Source organism: Phalaenopsis equestris, unplaced genomic scaffold, assembly GCF_001263595.1.
Source record: "Phalaenopsis equestris unplaced genomic scaffold, ASM126359v1 Scaffold000002, whole genome shotgun sequence".
Taxonomy (NCBI): domain Eukaryota; kingdom Viridiplantae; phylum Streptophyta; class Magnoliopsida; order Asparagales; family Orchidaceae; genus Phalaenopsis; species Phalaenopsis equestris.
In genome coordinates this window covers 40099058-40117082 of record NW_018164444.1, presented here as the reverse complement: position 1 = coordinate 40117082, position 18025 = coordinate 40099058, and the positions used below count along the sequence as shown (strand labels likewise).

The following is an 18025-nucleotide window of genomic DNA, read 5'->3' as shown; positions in this document are numbered from 1 at the left end:
TATATATATATATTAATTATTTTATTACACCAACTAAAATTAGAAAAACGTTCTTTGTTTAGTAAAATATAAACATGCTAGTTGGAACTCATAGAATTAAGCTTGAGCTAATCATGCTTGTTCCCGACTTACTCTTTTACAAGCCTAATCCCTACCTTGACCTAGTTAAACTTTATGGCTTGAGTCATTGGCGGACATCTTCAAGAAGTCCAATTAAGAAACTAGGTTGAAGTTTTATTTCTACCCTAACTCCTTGGTTTGACTAGGTTGAGTCTACCCTCCTTCTATAAGACCATCAAGCAAGAAACAATGGAGAAGGGCTCTCTGTATCCATGAGCTTTCTAATATAATGAGGATCATTTTGTCAAGAAAATTGCTAGACTTAAAGCACCGGATTGATGAGAAATTGCCAACAATCTGACATACTGGGTTGTTGAATATGAGCCTTCACAAAGTTATTCAAGTGGCACAAAAGAAGAAAAATCTCCAATTTAGGCCAAATTGGAATAATGTTTAGGGGTTCTGAAGTTAAAAAATCAAGCTATTATCTACCTCACAAGCTCTTGGAGCCAAGCTATGAATTTTGTCGACAAACCTATGTCCAAGCCATCATTTACCTTCATTACTTCGACGAACTTTGTGATTCAAGCCATTATCCCCAACTCCACAGTTTATAAGCCATCAAGATCAAGTAGTAGCCCTATAATATTGTACTTTAACTAGAGGCAAAAGATGCCTTTATTTGGAGGTGAAGGGTGAACTAAAAAATGCCAATTCAACATCTATTTGTTTTATTAAGATACAAGATATTTCTTGCATTGATATAGCATGCTACAAGTATAATAAAGTGTGCAAAAGAAAGTTACAAGTTACATCCTATCCTATTGGCTAGAAGTTGAGCCCTTGCCTCTTAGGCCCCTTAGCTCCATGCCTTACCACTAGGATCTAAATGTGTTGGCCAATTTTTGTCATGATACCTGAAGGATAAGTTGAGATTCCTTGTAATGAGAATATTATAATCTAACTATTTTCTTAACCATGAAATCTGGTCTGATTGAAGACCGATTGTTCATTAATGCAATCAAGTCTCACTTTATGGACCACGTGTACATAGTGATGCCCTCTATGCTAGCATTCTTTTTCTTCAAAAGGGTTAGGCAAGGTGTAGCTACCTCCTTTTATTATAGGCTTTCACTATGCATAATTTTCATCATAAAGATGTCTTCCTCTACTTTCTCCTCTGAAGAAATCAAATAAGAGCCGTTATCTCAAAGAAGGCTATGAATTTGAAGCTTACTCACTTAGCATATTGACTCCCAACTGCAGAACTTATCCTCTATCATGCCAAAGCACTGACACACCCTAGCAAGTTGTTTGGACAACTTTGAAACAAAGAAAATGTGGTTGGCCACATCAAATGTTGTAGGCCGATGCGTATTGATGAACAAATATCCACATTCTTGTCACTCATGATAGGGTAGCGATATTAAATGTGGATGAAACTTGTGGCACGATACTTGCAAGTAAATGCTCCCATTGGCCATGAGCTGCCAAACTATGTGGAGCTATAAAGTGGCATTATGTGGAAATAATATGTGTTATGTGCATAGTTTAAGCAAATGCTGCCGCACTGCTATCCATGAGTTGCCAACACATGACTATGTTGAGCTGAATTTAAGGAGCCAAAGAATTATTAGGATCACTGACAACTAGCCTATAATGCTTAATTAAGGCCAAACTACCTTGCCGGCCTCATGGAGTTGTACCCCCCTCTTAAATCAGTCTTTTGCCTTAGTGAAAGTACAATCATATACTTAATACTCGACCAATTGTGTTTGTCTTGTTTGTCTTAAAACAACATGACCTGTATGTCCAGAAGCTCTTTATTGGTTATGTTGTTTGAAAGTCTATCAATTGTTTGTTGATGGATGTTGGCAAAGAGATTGTTATTAAGTGAGAGCCACACCTTCTCTTTCTCTTTACCGTTTTTTTAAGGGTAAGGCTGATTATGGCGGACAAAAGTCGGTGTCATTATTTTTGCATGCAAATACTTGCTCATCATTGCACAAATGTCGTATCCTTGTGGCGTTATCACGTTTCACTATGTGGAAAAACTATGTACCTGCTTATGCAAATGCTCCCTCGCTGCTAAGATCAAAAGTTAGAGAACTCATGATAATGTTGAGTTGAATTGAAGGTATCTGAGGATCATCAAGACAATTGTTATTTTATCTACATTTGTCATTGAAAAATACCAAATTATGTCAGCACCTTGATGGTGGTCATACCTTACCATAAACAAGTCAATTTCTAATTGGTTAGCAAATAAGGGCAAAGTGACCTATCACTAGGTGTGTGAAACGCTTGTCACGCCGTTCCAAGAGGGATTGGCTTGGACCGAAGCCATCCAGCTCGAATTGCCGACCCAAGCAAACCGACTAACCTAGCTGAAGGGTGCGGAACCTTTCTTTCCCGAGGACTATTTTAATCCCCAAGTGCAAGTTTGAAGGGGTATTTATGAGGGCTAATTAGCTAGTTTTTTGTAGCTTTACTTTCACTCCTTATTCCTAGCTGCTTTTAGGGTTTGTGGAGAGACGATTTTCCTCTCAAATTGGAGATCACCCTTGTATCTTGCTTTTTTATTTTTGGTATTAATCAATTAGCCTTAATTTGGGTTTCTTCCTACCTAATTCTCGCAAGTTGTTCGCTGATTTTAACTCCAGTTCGTATCAATGTGGCACAAAGAGTAAGGGTCATACCCACTTGAGACATAACTATATAATCTAAATCTTCCTGAATATAAAGGTGGATTTATCCCAATTTTCATTGCACAGTACGTCCACCTCCTACTTTTTTATATCCTTAGCTTGGGAAGCTACTAAAGCCCTTTAAAGGTGCGAGCTACCATAGCTGGAGCAAAAAAAAACAGGGTGTCAAATTATGTTCGCGGCTTGAGTTTGGGTTTGACTTGAAATTGACCCGAATTGAATTGTCTTAAATGATTCAAAATAACCCTACCTATCTTCAACCCGTATAATCTATTTAACATAAGAAATAACAGCTATTCGGGTCAAAATTGGGTTGATATCAGATCAATTTCGAGTCAATTTTTGGTTGAACGGTCAACTCGAAACCCAACCTGAAAAAATTAAACGACTTTGGATTCATAACTTGAACCCGGCTCGAAATTTATTTGGGTGAACCAAATCCACATTTTTCGGGTCGAGTGGGCATGTCGGATCAATTTCTTACACTATAAAAGAACCACATCCCAATGCATAAGGTTGGCCATCAACAATGAACAACGTTGTACAATCTTTTTTCCTTGTGGGAGGATGAAAGGATAGAGTTAGCTAAAGCCCACAAAGAATAGCTTCTCATCTATCCCTGAAGATTTTCTCTTCCAAGACACATGGCTTTTCTTAGTATAACCTCAAATGGATCTTAAAGTGCTAGGGAAGCATGGTGAATGGTGTTAGAACTCAAAAGTTGCACATCGAAATGCCCTTTGGGATCAAGTTCGGAGCTTTGGAAGATACTTCAGCAACACCATGCTTTTGCGTTGTTATTTGAAAAATCTCAAGTTCTGGTAGTGGATGTGATGATAGATTGCCACCCCATGCTCATCTCTGGTCACTGCAACATGATGACAAAACTCCTCATTGAAGGCGATGAACTCTTTGCATGCCCTTTTGATGATACGACCTGGAAACAATAATTAGCTTCTACAAGATTATTTCTAGTTCTTGTTGATCAGTGAAATGGTTTTTGAAGGGTCCCAATACTCCACTACACCTCAGCACAGAAAATTGGAATTCTCATACAACTGAATATCGAGGTATACAAAGCCTTATGAGCCCTTGCTGCTCTCAAAGTGCCTTGACTTATATAAATAATGCATCGAACCCATGCCACCTTAACAAGTAGGAGTTGCTGGAACTATACCTAAAATAGAATTTCATGGCCAATCAATTGAATGTGGCTATAGTGTCTGATTGCCTAATAGTTGGGACTCAGTTCTTTCTTCTGTGATGTTTGTGGCAGGTTGGTAGATATCATGGTAGCCTGATCCAATGTTGTAAATTGTCCTCTCCAGGGGATGATACTTCTTGTGTTATAGCTTAATGAAGGACACAATTTGCATGGTCAAAAAAAAAAAAAAAATTCCCAAATTCAATCAAAGGCAACAGTTATGACCATGAAAATTATCCGAATGTGGCACGGCCTTAGAGCATTTTTCGAATCACTCAATCTAGTATCTAATATAAGCTGACAAAAAGGGTTAAGAGAGTCAATCCTTGCCCAAATGGAATCACCCAATGCTATGTAATGTTAATAGTAATAAGCAAACACACAAAAATGAGAAATAAAATACAACAAAATAAACAAACATATGTACACAAATTATATGATGTTCTATGAGACACTTATATGCATGGTCCACTAAATTTCTAAAGAGTGATATGAAAAGATTATATTCCATTATTAAGTTAAAGATAAGGATAGAGAAATTATTTTCCTTTTCATTATCAGAGTGAACACAACAAAATACTTCAAAGTTGAGGTATATACTTAGAGAAAGGGCATTATTGCTATTTTTGTAACTCTCTTCCTTTCTCTTCTATGGGTGTCCAAATTGGAGCTTATCCTAATTTAGCTGAAAGCTTTTCTTGATGGTACTAAAATTTGCAGCAACCCCGTGACGTTCCGGAAGACCTCCCTTCTATAAGCACTTGAAAAATATATTTTATTGTATCGATTGACAACCCTCTGCCTCTCTTTTCTAAATTAAAAGTAATCACATGTTTGATTTCAATAATTTGTAAAATCATTTGAAAATCTATCAAATTATTCAAAATTTTCAGGTGTAATCACCTTCTAGTGCCTTAGTATCAAATACATTAGTTGTTTATAATATCTTGCATAAATGTATGGATAAAATAAAATATCTGTAGTACTTCTATATGCTGTTCAATTTTTCTTATTATATGCTTGATGAATGATTAAATCATCATGTAAATCACTGAAATTTGATCCGCAATATGATTCTTATGCTGTAAATTAAAGAAATGATTTTATATTTAGTTTAAAGTGGACCATCCTCCTTGCATCATATCTTAAAGATGATGGTAGTGAATTTTACTGCATTTTTAATTTCTCTGTTAAATATAGCTATATTAGCTATGTTTTACCATTTTACAAACTTTAAAAGGTGTGCAATATGTGACTCTATATGAATGGGATTCTTCTTTTGGTGATTAGTGTAATTAAATCTGCTTGATCTATTGATGTAGCTCCTTCTGGTAAGGAAGTAGTATTACTTGATTCTTCGGAAAATTCAAGAGCTGACACCCCCATCGAATCAATATGTGATGCCGGAAATTCATTTCATAATGTTCCAAATGAAAGGGAACGAGAGGGGCCATTATACATAACATCAGATCATAAAATTGTCTCTGCTAAGCTTGAAGATGAAATTGATCGCGCCCTTCATAATTTGAAAAAATCACAAGAATCTGAATACAAGATAGCAGAAGAAAAGCTTTATGCCCAGAAAGACTTTCTTCTCAGTCTTTATCAGCAGCTCGAAGCAGAAAGAGGCGACCTCGGCAGGCAGGCGCCGTTATCCAACGGCCGTGATAGTGATGCTTTGCTCACCATCGTTTTGACGAGAGTGGATCAGATAAAGAACGAAGAAATGAAACTTAAGCAAATGATGAGAATCGCCGACGGATTCGGGCGCACCCCTGGAACAATCCTTAGGGAGTGCTTCGATATCTTGGTCGATGATTGAACCAAATTGACTATTCTTGTCTATCACTCACGTTATGGTGTTGTGCCGCAGTTGTTTGGGTGAGGGTGGGACTTTCATTTCCGCATGGTTGAAATGGCAATGAGGTATGCTTTTCTCTTGCTGTAGGTTTTTTTTTTTTTAATTTATTTTGGAAGATTTACATACACGCTTCAATTACTATGTATTTACATATCTAACTCCTAAACTTCACGTATTAGCACACAATTATTATGTCTTTATTTATCTTACACCTATACTTTTATTTTTACGTACATAGTACTTTATTGTTTTAAATGTATGCATAAAAAGTCAATTTTAAAAAATAATAATAGTACTATTTTTGATGTGATATTAAATATTTGAGTGCTGTGTGTAAATATGCAAGTTTAGGTGTAAGATATGTAAATACTTAAGACTTGTGTGCTATGAATCTAAATGCCCCTTCCACGCACGCGTGCGCGCACACACACACCACCTTTTTTATGAATGAGGTGTATTTTACTTCTTAAAATGTATAAAAAAAAAGTGACATTTTTGATGTGACATAAACGATCTCAGTGGTATAAATTTAAAGAAGCAAAATTTAGGTGCTGGATATGTAAATACATAAAAATTAGGTGGTATGTATGTAAATGCCACCCTTATTGGTTTTCTTACTTTAGTCCTTACTTGCAGGGGGCAAGATGTAATGAAAGTGGCTCAGTAGTCAGGACCTCCTGTAACTTTCATCTTGTTTAACAGCACAAATAATTTCCTTCATTTGATATATTTATTTCATTTACATGCTCAACTAGTAGCATTTTAACAAGGACTTTGCAAGCAATTGCATTAACAAATGATTGCTAAGTTTGGCATAGTGTGTGGAGATCTTCTCTGGAAATAGAAATTTTGAGCAGTCAAATAATTATTTTTGATAATATGTGGTACGTGATGAGGCATGATATTACATGTCTAACACATAACTTTGCCTTTTTATTTCACAACAAAAGTATTTTTATTGACCTTTAGAAGGTAAGAAGCACTTTTGGAAGGTTTACATATATACCACTCAATTCTTTTATGCTTGTGTTTTTTTGTCTGCACTTGAACTTTAGTTTTTAGGTATGCGCCATCCTACATATGCATTAAAAGGTGTAATTTGCTTTTCAAAAGTTAAAATAGTAGTATTTTTTTTATGTGATGTGAAAGATTTGGGTGGCATGAATGTAAAAAAAATCAAAGTTTAGGTGTTAGATAGGTAAATGCATCAGAATTAGGTACGTAAATGCTCGTATTTATGGTGGCATGTATGTCAAAATTGAAGTTTAAGTGTTATAAATGTAAATATATTAGAATTGAGTGGTTTGCTTGTAAATCTTCTTATAATTGTGAGTGAATTGTTTTGGGATTTAACCAAAGAAAGAAATATATAGTCGTAATATGGTTGAATCCCAATAAGAGGATTCCATTGATGTATTAGAAGATATTAGATATAAGTAAAAAGTATACATGTCAAAAAAATCATTAAAAACGGATGAGCCTCAAAGCAAATATTGAGATCATTTCAGCTTATAGAACACCAAAAAGGAGTTATCATCCACCAATAAGATAAGATTGGAAGTAATTGAAAAAGGAAGCATACAGCTTATAAAACACCAAAAAGGAGTTATCATCCACCAAACAAAATACTAACTCATCTAAGATAAGATTGGAAGTAATTGAAAAAGGAAGCATTGAGCCTAAATGCAAATAAATCATGTAGGAGGCAATCTGATAAGGATGATTGCTATGTTTAAACTTTTAGCTTCTGTTTTTTTATTTGATGATTCAATTATTGTTTTTAATAATCACATCAATGGGAGTAGAATTTTTTTCTAAAATTTTACTACTCTCAAACCAAATCTCGTAAGTAATGGATTGAATATATATATATATATATATATATATTATATATATATATGCGCTTTGCAAGTAAGACTATTTTCTATATCCATTTGGTTATGAAGGTTATAATCAACTGTTAGCATGACTTCCATCTTATGTGAAATATAAATAGAGTTTGCTCAGTCATGATTAACACAGTTGTCCAAATCACCCATAAAACAGTTGGTAAGGCTTAAAGCCAACTTCCTTTATGTAGATCCCCTAATTTAGGAAGAAATCCTTCACTCTTTGGTCAGCAAACTGTGTCAAGTTGTCTGTGTTGATAATCAACACCAAACCATACCGACAGATCAGATGAGTAAATGAAACTCCAAATAATCTCGGTTGTGATCCGAGCGAGCGTTTTGCTTCAACCTATTTGGAGAAGTAATATAATGTGATGAGCAAGAAATTATGTTGTTTGCATGACGGAGGGAACAATTCGAGGATATTGGGTCCCTATAATGCGAACAACTAAGGGCTGACAATCAGTTATAGCTTGTTGGATGGTTGGTGCTGCATTGGTGTGAATATCTGCCACTGCTCGCACCTTTTTTCAAATTGTTTAGACATCCTTATTTAAGGTCGGTTGGTCAGAAATATCCTTGCGGTTATATCCTGTAAGTCAAAGTATTCCATTCGGCGTGGCTTCCGCATTCGCCAGAATGTATTTCTCTCAGTATTTTTTCTTTTTCATTTTCCTTTATGCTTCTCAAGTATAGTGTTGTGATTAAAATTTTAAAAAAATTCTCTCGATCAGTAAATGCTGAGCAGTTTTGATCTTGAAGGCTTCGGGTCGGTTACCTCTTTAGCGATGTTCCTGATCTTCACAACTCTTTGTTCCCTTAGCTTCTATTTCCATCATCTTGGCTTCTTCAATGGTTGGTCGGTGGAGTCTCTGAGGCATTCCTTTTCATAAACAAATGCATTTAGATAGGAGGTTTAGGGTCATGTTCAATCTTGAAATCTTTGAATTTCTCTATCTTTGTGTTGACCTTGTTGAGGTATCGAACCATCATCTTTTCTCTGACTTTGAATTGCCCGTTTATCTGATTGGCCACTAACTGTGAGTCAAATTTCACCATGAGGTGTCGTGCGTCAATCTCATAAGCGAATTGTAACCCGAAAATTAAGACTTTGTACTCATCTTGATTGTTGGTGACTTTCAATCCCACTTTTATCGAGTGGTATAGATTTTCTCTATTGGATTTGCTAGAGCGAGATCGAGACCCACCTTGTATTGGCTAGACACTCCGTTGATATGGAGGACCCAGTTATGGATATCAATCGCCACTTCTTTGTTGGGCTTGCTTGACTCAGAGAAGTCGCCTGTGGATTGAGCATTGATGGCAGTTTGAGGCACGTATGAGAGATCAAACTCGTTGAGTTCTGCTGTTCATTTGAGAAGCCGACCGATGTGTTACAGCTTTATAAGGACTAACTTGAGCGGATGGTCGGTGATGATCCTGATCGGATACACTTGGGAGTACGTGCATAAACTGCGAGCAAAAACGAGTGAGAATGTTATTTTTTTCATAATTGAATACCCAAGCTCAGCTCCTCGGAGGAATTGACTAACATGGTGGACCGAGAACGACTTCCGTTGCTCCCCTTAGATTAAAACCAAGTTGATTGCCTCAGGTACAACTCCTAATTATAGGAAAAGTTCTTCATTTTGCTATGGGCTATGGAGTAGTGGTGGTGAGGCTAGGGAGTCCTTCAATTTTCTAAATACTTGATCAAAATTCATTCGACCAACTAAAGTTTTTTGCTTGTCATTGAAGAAGGCCGCACAATTATCACATGACTTTGAGATGAAACGACTCAACCCTGTGATTAGACTGGTAAGCTTTTGGACTTTCATTGTGTTTCAAGGGAATGCCATGTTGATTGGAGTTCGAATTTTCTCCGGATTGGTTTTAACTCTGTTAGGGGTTAGAAGTTAACCCGCTAATTTTCCTGTCACGGTGTTTCAAGGGAATGTCATGTTGATTGGAGTTTGAATTTTCTCCGGATTGGTTTTAACTCTGTCAGGGGTTAGAAGTTAACCCGCTAATTTTCCTGTCACTGCGTCGAATGTGCATTTTAATGGGTTAAGCTTCATCTTAAACTTTTTAGTGTTTTGAAGATATTTTCTTTTAAGTTTTGGATGTTTGCTATGTGTCTTACATTTACTAATACATCATATAGATACACCTTAAAATTTTTTCAATTTATTTTGAAATGATTACTTTCATCAGAAGTTGATAGGTCACTCCAATATTTTTATGCTCGAAGGACATTACATTTTAAAAATAACTCCCTCACTGGTGATGAATGTTATCTTTTATACATTGGTTAGGTGCATCTTTATTTATTGGTAGCAGGAGAAAGTGCCAAAGAAGCTTATTATTGAATGATCGACCGTTGCGTCTATGAGAGCATTAATATTTGGTAGGAAGTAGATGTCTTTCAGGCAGACATACAACTAGCCTTTTGGACCATCACTACATTAGATATCCACTCGGGGTACTAAACTTCTTAGATGTAACTGAATTCTAGTAGCTTTTGCACCTTTTCTCAGATCAGCTTCACCAATGTGCTGCAAACATCCTCATCTTATGCTTCATCAATTAGATCGCTAGATTGATATTCAATCGTTGATAGGCAACATTGACAGACACCCAAGGCATTTTGACGACCAACCAAGCGAAGACATATCAGTGGCTCCAAATAGTCCATACCAACTCATCTCTATGACTTGCATCAAAAGCATCACTTAGTAAGAAAAGTTTACTAGCATCGTTCTTGTGTACAAGGACCTTCTTGCTGATCTAACTAGTCTCAGGGCCTTCCACTCATTAGATGTGAAGGTTAAGAGACTCCTGATGAATGCTTTCGGCCGCTCTGAGATAACAGGTTCGGGACTACTCCAAGTCACCTTGAACAATGATCACCTCCTCATCGCCCAAAACATTACAATACATGAAGGTGAAAACTCAAAAGGAGCTAAGCAACAGGCAACCAAATGTTGGTGGGTGATGAATCAACTATAAGAAAAGCTGGCATGTCTGTGAATTGCTTCTCACCTTCTTCTCGGGTGACTATCAAAGCAAGGGTTTCTAGAGCTTATTACAGATAACCAGTAGAGTGATCTGGGCGTAGCCGAAAGACGAGAGGTGCTCAAACCCTCTTATCAAAAATCGATTTAAAGATAGTATTCATCAAGCTATAAATGTAGATGAGTGTGTTCTCATTCTGGTAATTGGTGATTAGGGCGATGATGACTATAACATTGATGTATGGATTGCCCTTCTATGGTAGATCTATTTCGGTAAAAGAGATGAGAGGATGTGAGCTGCATCGTAGCACCATAGCGTCTACATATAACTCACATGTCTGAGACCTTTTCATGTCGGCTTGGCAAAATGACTCTCCATCCCCTCCAATGATGGCAAGAACTATGCTAACTATATGTATCAGGTGGGTTTGAATAGGCTTGCCTGTGATTTCTTCAACATGAGCCTTTCCTTATTGCTGGGAGGTTGCTCCACGAACCACAAACTCCTTTAAATATTCGACTTTGATATGATCTTTGATTAATCTTTGAAGATACTAACACTCTATGCCATGATTATTGTCCCGATAGTATGTGTATTACTTCTTCGGGCTTTGGAGATATGCTCCGACTTTCATCGAGGTTGTCTTCTTGAAATAATCTTTATTTTGGATGGTTGTCACTTTCTCAACCACCGAGATTCTCCGAGGAGTTTCCCTTGAGGTCTCATGAGCAAGTGGCCGTCGCTCCTCATATCGAGTCAACCGTTACTCGATGTATCATACTCAATTCTTCTGATAATTAGCCTTGTTGGTTGCTCAGATGTTTGAGTGGCTCCCCAAATCCAACGAGGGTGAGGGTTGTGCCTCAATTTCCAACCTTCTCTATAGGCCATTCTCATTAGCGGGTGATGATTACTTGGAATAATTATGAATGAACCAGGGGGGGGGTATTTGCTGGTTCCAACAAATCAATCAGTTTCTTCTTTCATTGCAATCCCAGTGCATACCTAAAAGGTCCTTATTCAATCCTTGAGTGAGGGTTGCATAAGTGATTATGGGTTCGGAACATCAAACCTCAAATATTTTCATTTGGAAGCAAGTGATAAAGGCGTGTAGTGTCTCGCTCTTGACAAACTGCATCAGAGCTTGTGAGCTCTTCTTGGATTTTTGTGCAATGACAAAGTATGCAATGAATATTCGATTGAAGTTTGCGAATAATGTGATCACTCCTATTGGTAGTCCATTGAATCACTTGAAAGCCGGTGTCGCAGCGTGGTGAAAAAAAGTTGGCACTTCAATGCGTCTTTAATCTTCAGCAAACATACAATCAACTCGAATTACTTGATGTGATCAGATAGGTTTGTCTGTGCGTTGTAAGACTTAAGCATCATAATCTTGAATCATTTCAATGGCTAGACATCGAAGATCTGTCAGGACAACTAATTCTCTGGTTAGCGCAACACATCAATACACCTGACTCGGTGTCTTTTGATCAGTGTCAACCCATCACTATTAGGTTTCATCCTCCCTTTCTAAAGTTGTGGGGACTCTTCTGCGGTTTGGTGCTAGGATATCCCGTCGGGTTACTGCTGCTACTCCTGCTTTAAGGCACCTCTAATCATTTCTAGCATCTGATCATTCAAATCCTGGATCTGCTAGGCTACAAATTTTCTGGTGCACCCTACTTTGTAATAACAAAAATTTGTAATAATTATAATAATCATGATGATGATAATAAAAAAAATGAATAGACAGTAAGATAAGCACCTATTCGGCTATGACTTAAGAGTCGTATTACACCATTTGAACCATCGAACAAGCACTCAAGAGGGAGAACAAAGAGATCAGGAGAGAGATCTCGCATGTGCTGTAACCGATTGAAAGAAGGAAGAAGAAGGAATAAGTGAACATGCGACATTTCTGTCGTCCTAGTTGAGTGAAGAAGAAGTCATAGGAAGAAAAATAAGGAGGAGAAATCAAAGGAAGAAGTTATGGTTATTGTGCAGTGTTGAGCCGTGCGAGGGAAGAGGTGATGTCGAGGGCTTACCTGATTTGAGCTGCCATCGAAGACGCGTTGCCTTCCCATGAGGAGAAAGAAGAGCTGAGCAAGAAGAAGAGGGAAGGGAAGATTTGCGGTGCTCGTGTGGCTGAAGTAGAGGAGAAGAAGCTCGCCTACTGCAGGAGGAGGTGGCGAGTGCTTGCTGGTCGAGTCGAGACCGAAGAGGAGTGAGAAGGGCAACCTTGTCGTGCTCTTGTACAGAAGAAGGAGAGGCAGTCATGAGAGAGAGAAAAGTATTCAAACTGAGATCGAAGAGGGGTGAAGGAAGAGGACCTTCGTGCGTAAGTTATGGCAACCAATCGAGAGATTTATTATCTGTTTGGGGTAGTTACAGCTTAATAATAAACTACCGCGCATCAGTTGCCACAGGAAACTGTTGCGTAGAAGCTATTGTGAATAAGTTGACTGTTTATTTATTTTTTGCAGTTTGAAAAAAGTTGTGCTGCAGCGTCTTCGGGTCAATGTCTCCATGATACACTCATTTTCATTTGTGTTGTATGTCTTGCATACGTCATTCGACACTGCCGACACATCCATTATTAGTATACGCACTGTATGCTAGTGGTGAATGTTTGCCTTTTTTCAATCATTGTGCATTTATATGTGCATTTCTCTAATTTTTTTGATGGTGAATCTAGTTAGCTGAATGAATCATTGCTGGTCATGACGCGGTAGTGAGTATTGCGCATTGGGATGCCTTAGTGGGGGCAAATGCTAGCTATCACGTAGTGATTAGCATGCTTATGTTGTGTTAAGGTTCCAAGAGGTCTAATAGGTGCCACTTAGACATTCTATTTCTTAGGAGCTATTTTGAAAAGTATAAAAAAATATATTTTTTTATTACTTATACACATCATATTTTCAAAATCTACTTTGAAGTTACTCACACATTTAGCTTAGACTGTACATGAGGTTAATTTTTCAAAAGCTTTTCAAAACCTGCATCTAGTGACACTTCTTAGAATCCTTGGATTCTTAGGATGGGGCTGGGGATAACATCCCCATAAAAATAGGATGTAGCCAGTGACGACGACCCTATCAAAACATACGCTACTCTTTTGACATAACCCCACACTCACTTAGATGTTGTGTTAGGGCATTATGTTATATGATGTGCTAGGATAAGGACTAGGATGCAAGGTACTCTTTTTTTTTTTCCTGATTATAGTTCTCTGCTGGTTTAGTTTCTTAACCAGGCATCACCTTTTGTGCTTTTTGTCTGCTTGCATGCTTACTGTTTTGATATGTATAATAGTATATTAGGTCGGTCTTCTTGTGAGGAGCCATGCCTAAAATACACAACACTCGTGTAACAGGGGGGGAGCAATGTAATGATTTAAATGTTAATCATTTCTTGCAGGCGTTGCTTAACCCTTGCTTCCAGACATGGCTCATATGCACCGTATGTTTGTTGGCTTTTCTGTTAACACTGTTTTCATGCAGGTCGAGTCTTTTCATACTTTTTATGTACTTTATAAAGTCCTATGAGAGTATTATATTAGAAATAAGGTACAAACATGAGTTCCGAGGTGCTAGACAAGCGAAATCACATGATGGGGACCAGAAGTTGTTTGCTCGTGTCCCTTACTAAAATTCTAAATCTCATTTATGATTATAATTAGGACCGGGCCTGTACTTATGTGGTGCCTGACCGCCTTTTTTCTGATTCTAAGATATGTTGTCGAGCCAGTAACACCAATATTTTATTCTTTCATATTTGACTTGCTTTACTATCTTACTTGCGTGCTTGTGTGCTTGAATTAATTTTCAACATTTTTTTTACAGTTTGGATTGTCTTGGAATCATGCAAATCATTTAGGCTCTCTAAGTACCTAAAATTGTAAATTTTTTTACAAAATTCTAATAAATTTTAAAACTAATTAAAATTGGAATAAAACATTCAAGATTTTAAAATATATCTTTTACTTTGGTGCATGGCCTTCGGTGCGGTTTAAAAACACGTTGCATAACATGGACATACCAAAGTCATACTAATAAGGTCTCCACGCTTAGGATTGTAATAGATAACTGCATCATATGTATGTCCCAAGGGGAATCCCCAATGCTTCTCCAACTCGACTAGCCCATCATAGATTTCTACTTAGGTGGCTATCTAATGCACTTAGGTCGTTAGAAGACTCATCGACCAAGACGAGGTGTAAGTTCTTTTGTCGGGAGCATTTCTAGCTTTGTAGCTGAACCTTCCTTCCTCTTCCTTTCCAGTAGCATCCTCGCCATTTTGACTAGTATAATTCCCACCTCTTAGAGCTCCACCTAATTGTCATAGAATATTTTATTCATTTTACCTTGGAACTACTGAGGTTCCCGCATATTACACAATTTACGGATTGCTGACAGAGGATCTCAAGACTTGTTATGCAACCACCTTCACGACTAGGTAGAATTAAGGTCATAATAGTTTGGGATGACAGGCCCGTGATAGCACGACCAGACTACCTCTACCTATTAGAGATTATCCTTCATTCCTTTGACTACCACTTTGAGCTTTGACACTCCTCTTGTTGTTCTTGATATCACCTTGAATACCCGATTACCAATGAGCAGCCGCCCATTTGAGATACGATGATTTGTTATCCGCTCTTATAGCCTGAATGTGCTTTGACGTATTGGGATTCCCCATCGTGATGATTCAATTATTTCATAGGCTCCGTATGCTGATGAGTCTGTTACCCATGTGGACTGTGAGAGACTCACTCTCTGTCTCGTGGCTTAGTAGTAGCTTTGAAAGTATCAGAGTGTTCCCATGTGAAATAATTGTCCCTTGTTATCCCGATGCTAGTTGTCGCTACTAATATAAACAAAACTTCTTTGGATCAAGAGTATTATTGTGCAACCCTCAAGTTGTAATTAACAAAGTGGGATACGCCCCCTTGGGAGCACTCCAGACTCCATAACATGCAAACACATCTAAGAGGTTTATTCTTGCGAGGTTTATCGTACGTAGGCTCTCCATATTCTCATTCTCTTTGTTTGTCTTCTTTGTTTTATGTCCCTGCTTTTCTTGTTCTCTTTTCTCCAGTCCAATCTTATAATTTGGAAGAGAAACTTATTCAAAAAGAGAATTATACGATGATAGACAAACTGACGACTTCTTCAAAAATAAAAGTAAGAGAAAAAAAAACAGTAACATGGGGTAGGCTATCACATTGAGACGACTTTCCTGTAGCAGTTTGCTCATATGCTCTTTCATCTCATTTTTGGTCGGATGACTCATGCTTGGATCATTTGATTGTCTTCTTGTATGCCTAGGTGACCAATCTTGAAAGAAGTGAATGATAAATCAATAGAAGTAGTAGGTAAAACTTATAACATTTCCTAAATTTTATGACATGTGCCCACAACCATCATTTTATAAGTAATTGATGACTCATCTAACAAAAATAATCTCTTGTTTTTAAGCCTTCAAAAAAGATTTCTTTGCAATCATTTGGTGGATTAAACTTGTCGAATTAACTTGTTCGGTTGGGAGTGAATGACAAATCTAAAGTGGACTTTTTCTTCACTCCATCAACTTACTACTAATCTACTATCATATCTAACATCTAAAATTTATAGAACTTTACTGTTAAAACATGCATTATTTCACTCATAAAAAGTTAATAAAAATGCATTTTTGATTTAATATCTAAGATTTGAATGATACAAATGTAGATATGAAAGTTTAGGTCTCAAAAATATAATTATATAAAAATTGTGGTACGTAGCGATCAACTCATGTTCTGCTCTTTCAATAACTCGAATTTGAATCGTTTGCTAAGCAAACGAGCCAATCACAAACAAATTTTTTGAAGTTGAATTATGAACAAGTCAAACACGAATAACTATTTGTTTGATCCGTTCGACTCGTTTTAGTTCAAAATAAAAAAGATTATATATATTATTTATCCAATAATATTTCATATATTTTTAATCAAAGTGTAAATTACCATTTTGGGTTGTCATGTAATTCTATCCTTTTATTGCATTGACATGGTGTATATTTGAATCAATCACCCATTTATTTTTCTGATTAATTTAAACTAATTAATTATAGTCGAATATGATTTAAAAAAAAACATAAATTATTTTTTTTATGAGCTGAACATGAAAGCAGCCAATTTAGAATATAAGAAAATATAAAATAGACGAATTAATGTTTAGGTCACTTAGGGTCCGTTTGGGGGCAGGCGGTGTTTTTAAAAAAACGCCGCGTATGTTTGTTTGCCAGCTTATTCAAAACTGCGTTCAGGTTTTTACACTAAACGCATGCTGCGGGTCGACTCCTGTAGTCGGCCCGCGGACCGCGTTTCAGGATAAGCAGCTTATACTGAAAACCACAAGATGTCTCAAACAGAGCCTTAAACTCGACTTCTTTTACAACAAATGCCCCAAAATACTATTTCTGCTCAAATAGTATTTCTGCTCCAATGAATTATTTTTATACGTCCTTTTGACTTATATCATGGTAGTTCTTATCCTTTACTGTTTTCTGCATGAACATATTAAGGCCTAATATTCTCTTAAATTACGAAAGATTGCAGGGTTGCTTCTGTAATAATCTCATACTCAAAGGTGCTTTACGTAATTAATCCCACCTCACTCGTTTTCATTCCAGAGACTCGGCTTCTCTCCTCCGCGAGCTCTGCGCATGAGACGAGCGAAAAAACAAAAGGAAAAATTCTCCATTACGAAAGCTAAGTTCAATGAAGAGTATTTTTCGGAAGTTCCACATCGGAGGCGGACAAGATCCTAGCCGATCTGGAGAGATTTCCTCGTCTCCGGCGGGCGCCGCCGCCGCCGCTACCGCCTTATACCCGTTTCATTCGCTTCCGATCACCGGACTTCGGCGGCGCCTCCTTCGCCGACACCACCGTCCCCAGTGGATGGGGAGAGAGTGGTGTCGGCGGCGGGGGGGGAAACCGGCTCAGTTTTGGGAGTTCCAGGTGCAGCTGGCGTTGGCGATTAGCGCGTCAAAGTCGGAGTTCAGAGAGGATCCGGATGGCGATCAAATCCGTGCCGCTAAGCTGTTAAGCTTGGGAACGCGTGACCAGGGACGACAGGAGGAGGGTGCGGCTCAGTTGCTTTCGCAGCGGTATTGGGTGAGTGTTCGTTTTCTCTAGTTGTGATGTCGGAATTTAGGGTTTTCCGATTGGTTATTTTGGTGGTTGATTGGGCAGATGAGCTGGTTCTTTAAACTTTGGTTTTAAATTGAGTGCTATGAGAATTACCTG

The 18025-nt window shown here is 37.6% G+C and overlaps 2 protein-coding genes across 2 annotated transcripts in view; both read left to right on the top strand.

Moving 5' to 3' along the window:
* Positions 1 to 6719, top strand: part of LOC110017828 (protein OBERON 2-like) — a gene marked incomplete at its 5' end in the record, with an annotated part of 15549 nt that extends 8830 nt beyond the window's left edge. Inside the window, 2 exon segments of the mRNA XM_020714946.1 lie at positions 5295 to 5898; positions 6470 to 6719. Of these exon segments, the coding sequence (XP_020570605.1) occupies positions 5295 to 5794 (500 nt within the window). The 3' untranslated portion in view covers positions 5795 to 5898; positions 6470 to 6719.
* Positions 6720 to 17497: 10778 nt separating this feature from the next.
* LOC110018239 (serine/threonine-protein kinase EDR1-like) overlaps positions 17498 to 18025 on the top strand; it is a 36842-nt gene continuing 36314 nt past the window's right edge. Inside the window, exon 1 of the mRNA XM_020715506.1 lies at positions 17498 to 17893. Coding sequence (XP_020571165.1) covers positions 17498 to 17893 — 396 coding nt within the window. The remainder of the gene's footprint in view (positions 17894 to 18025) is intronic.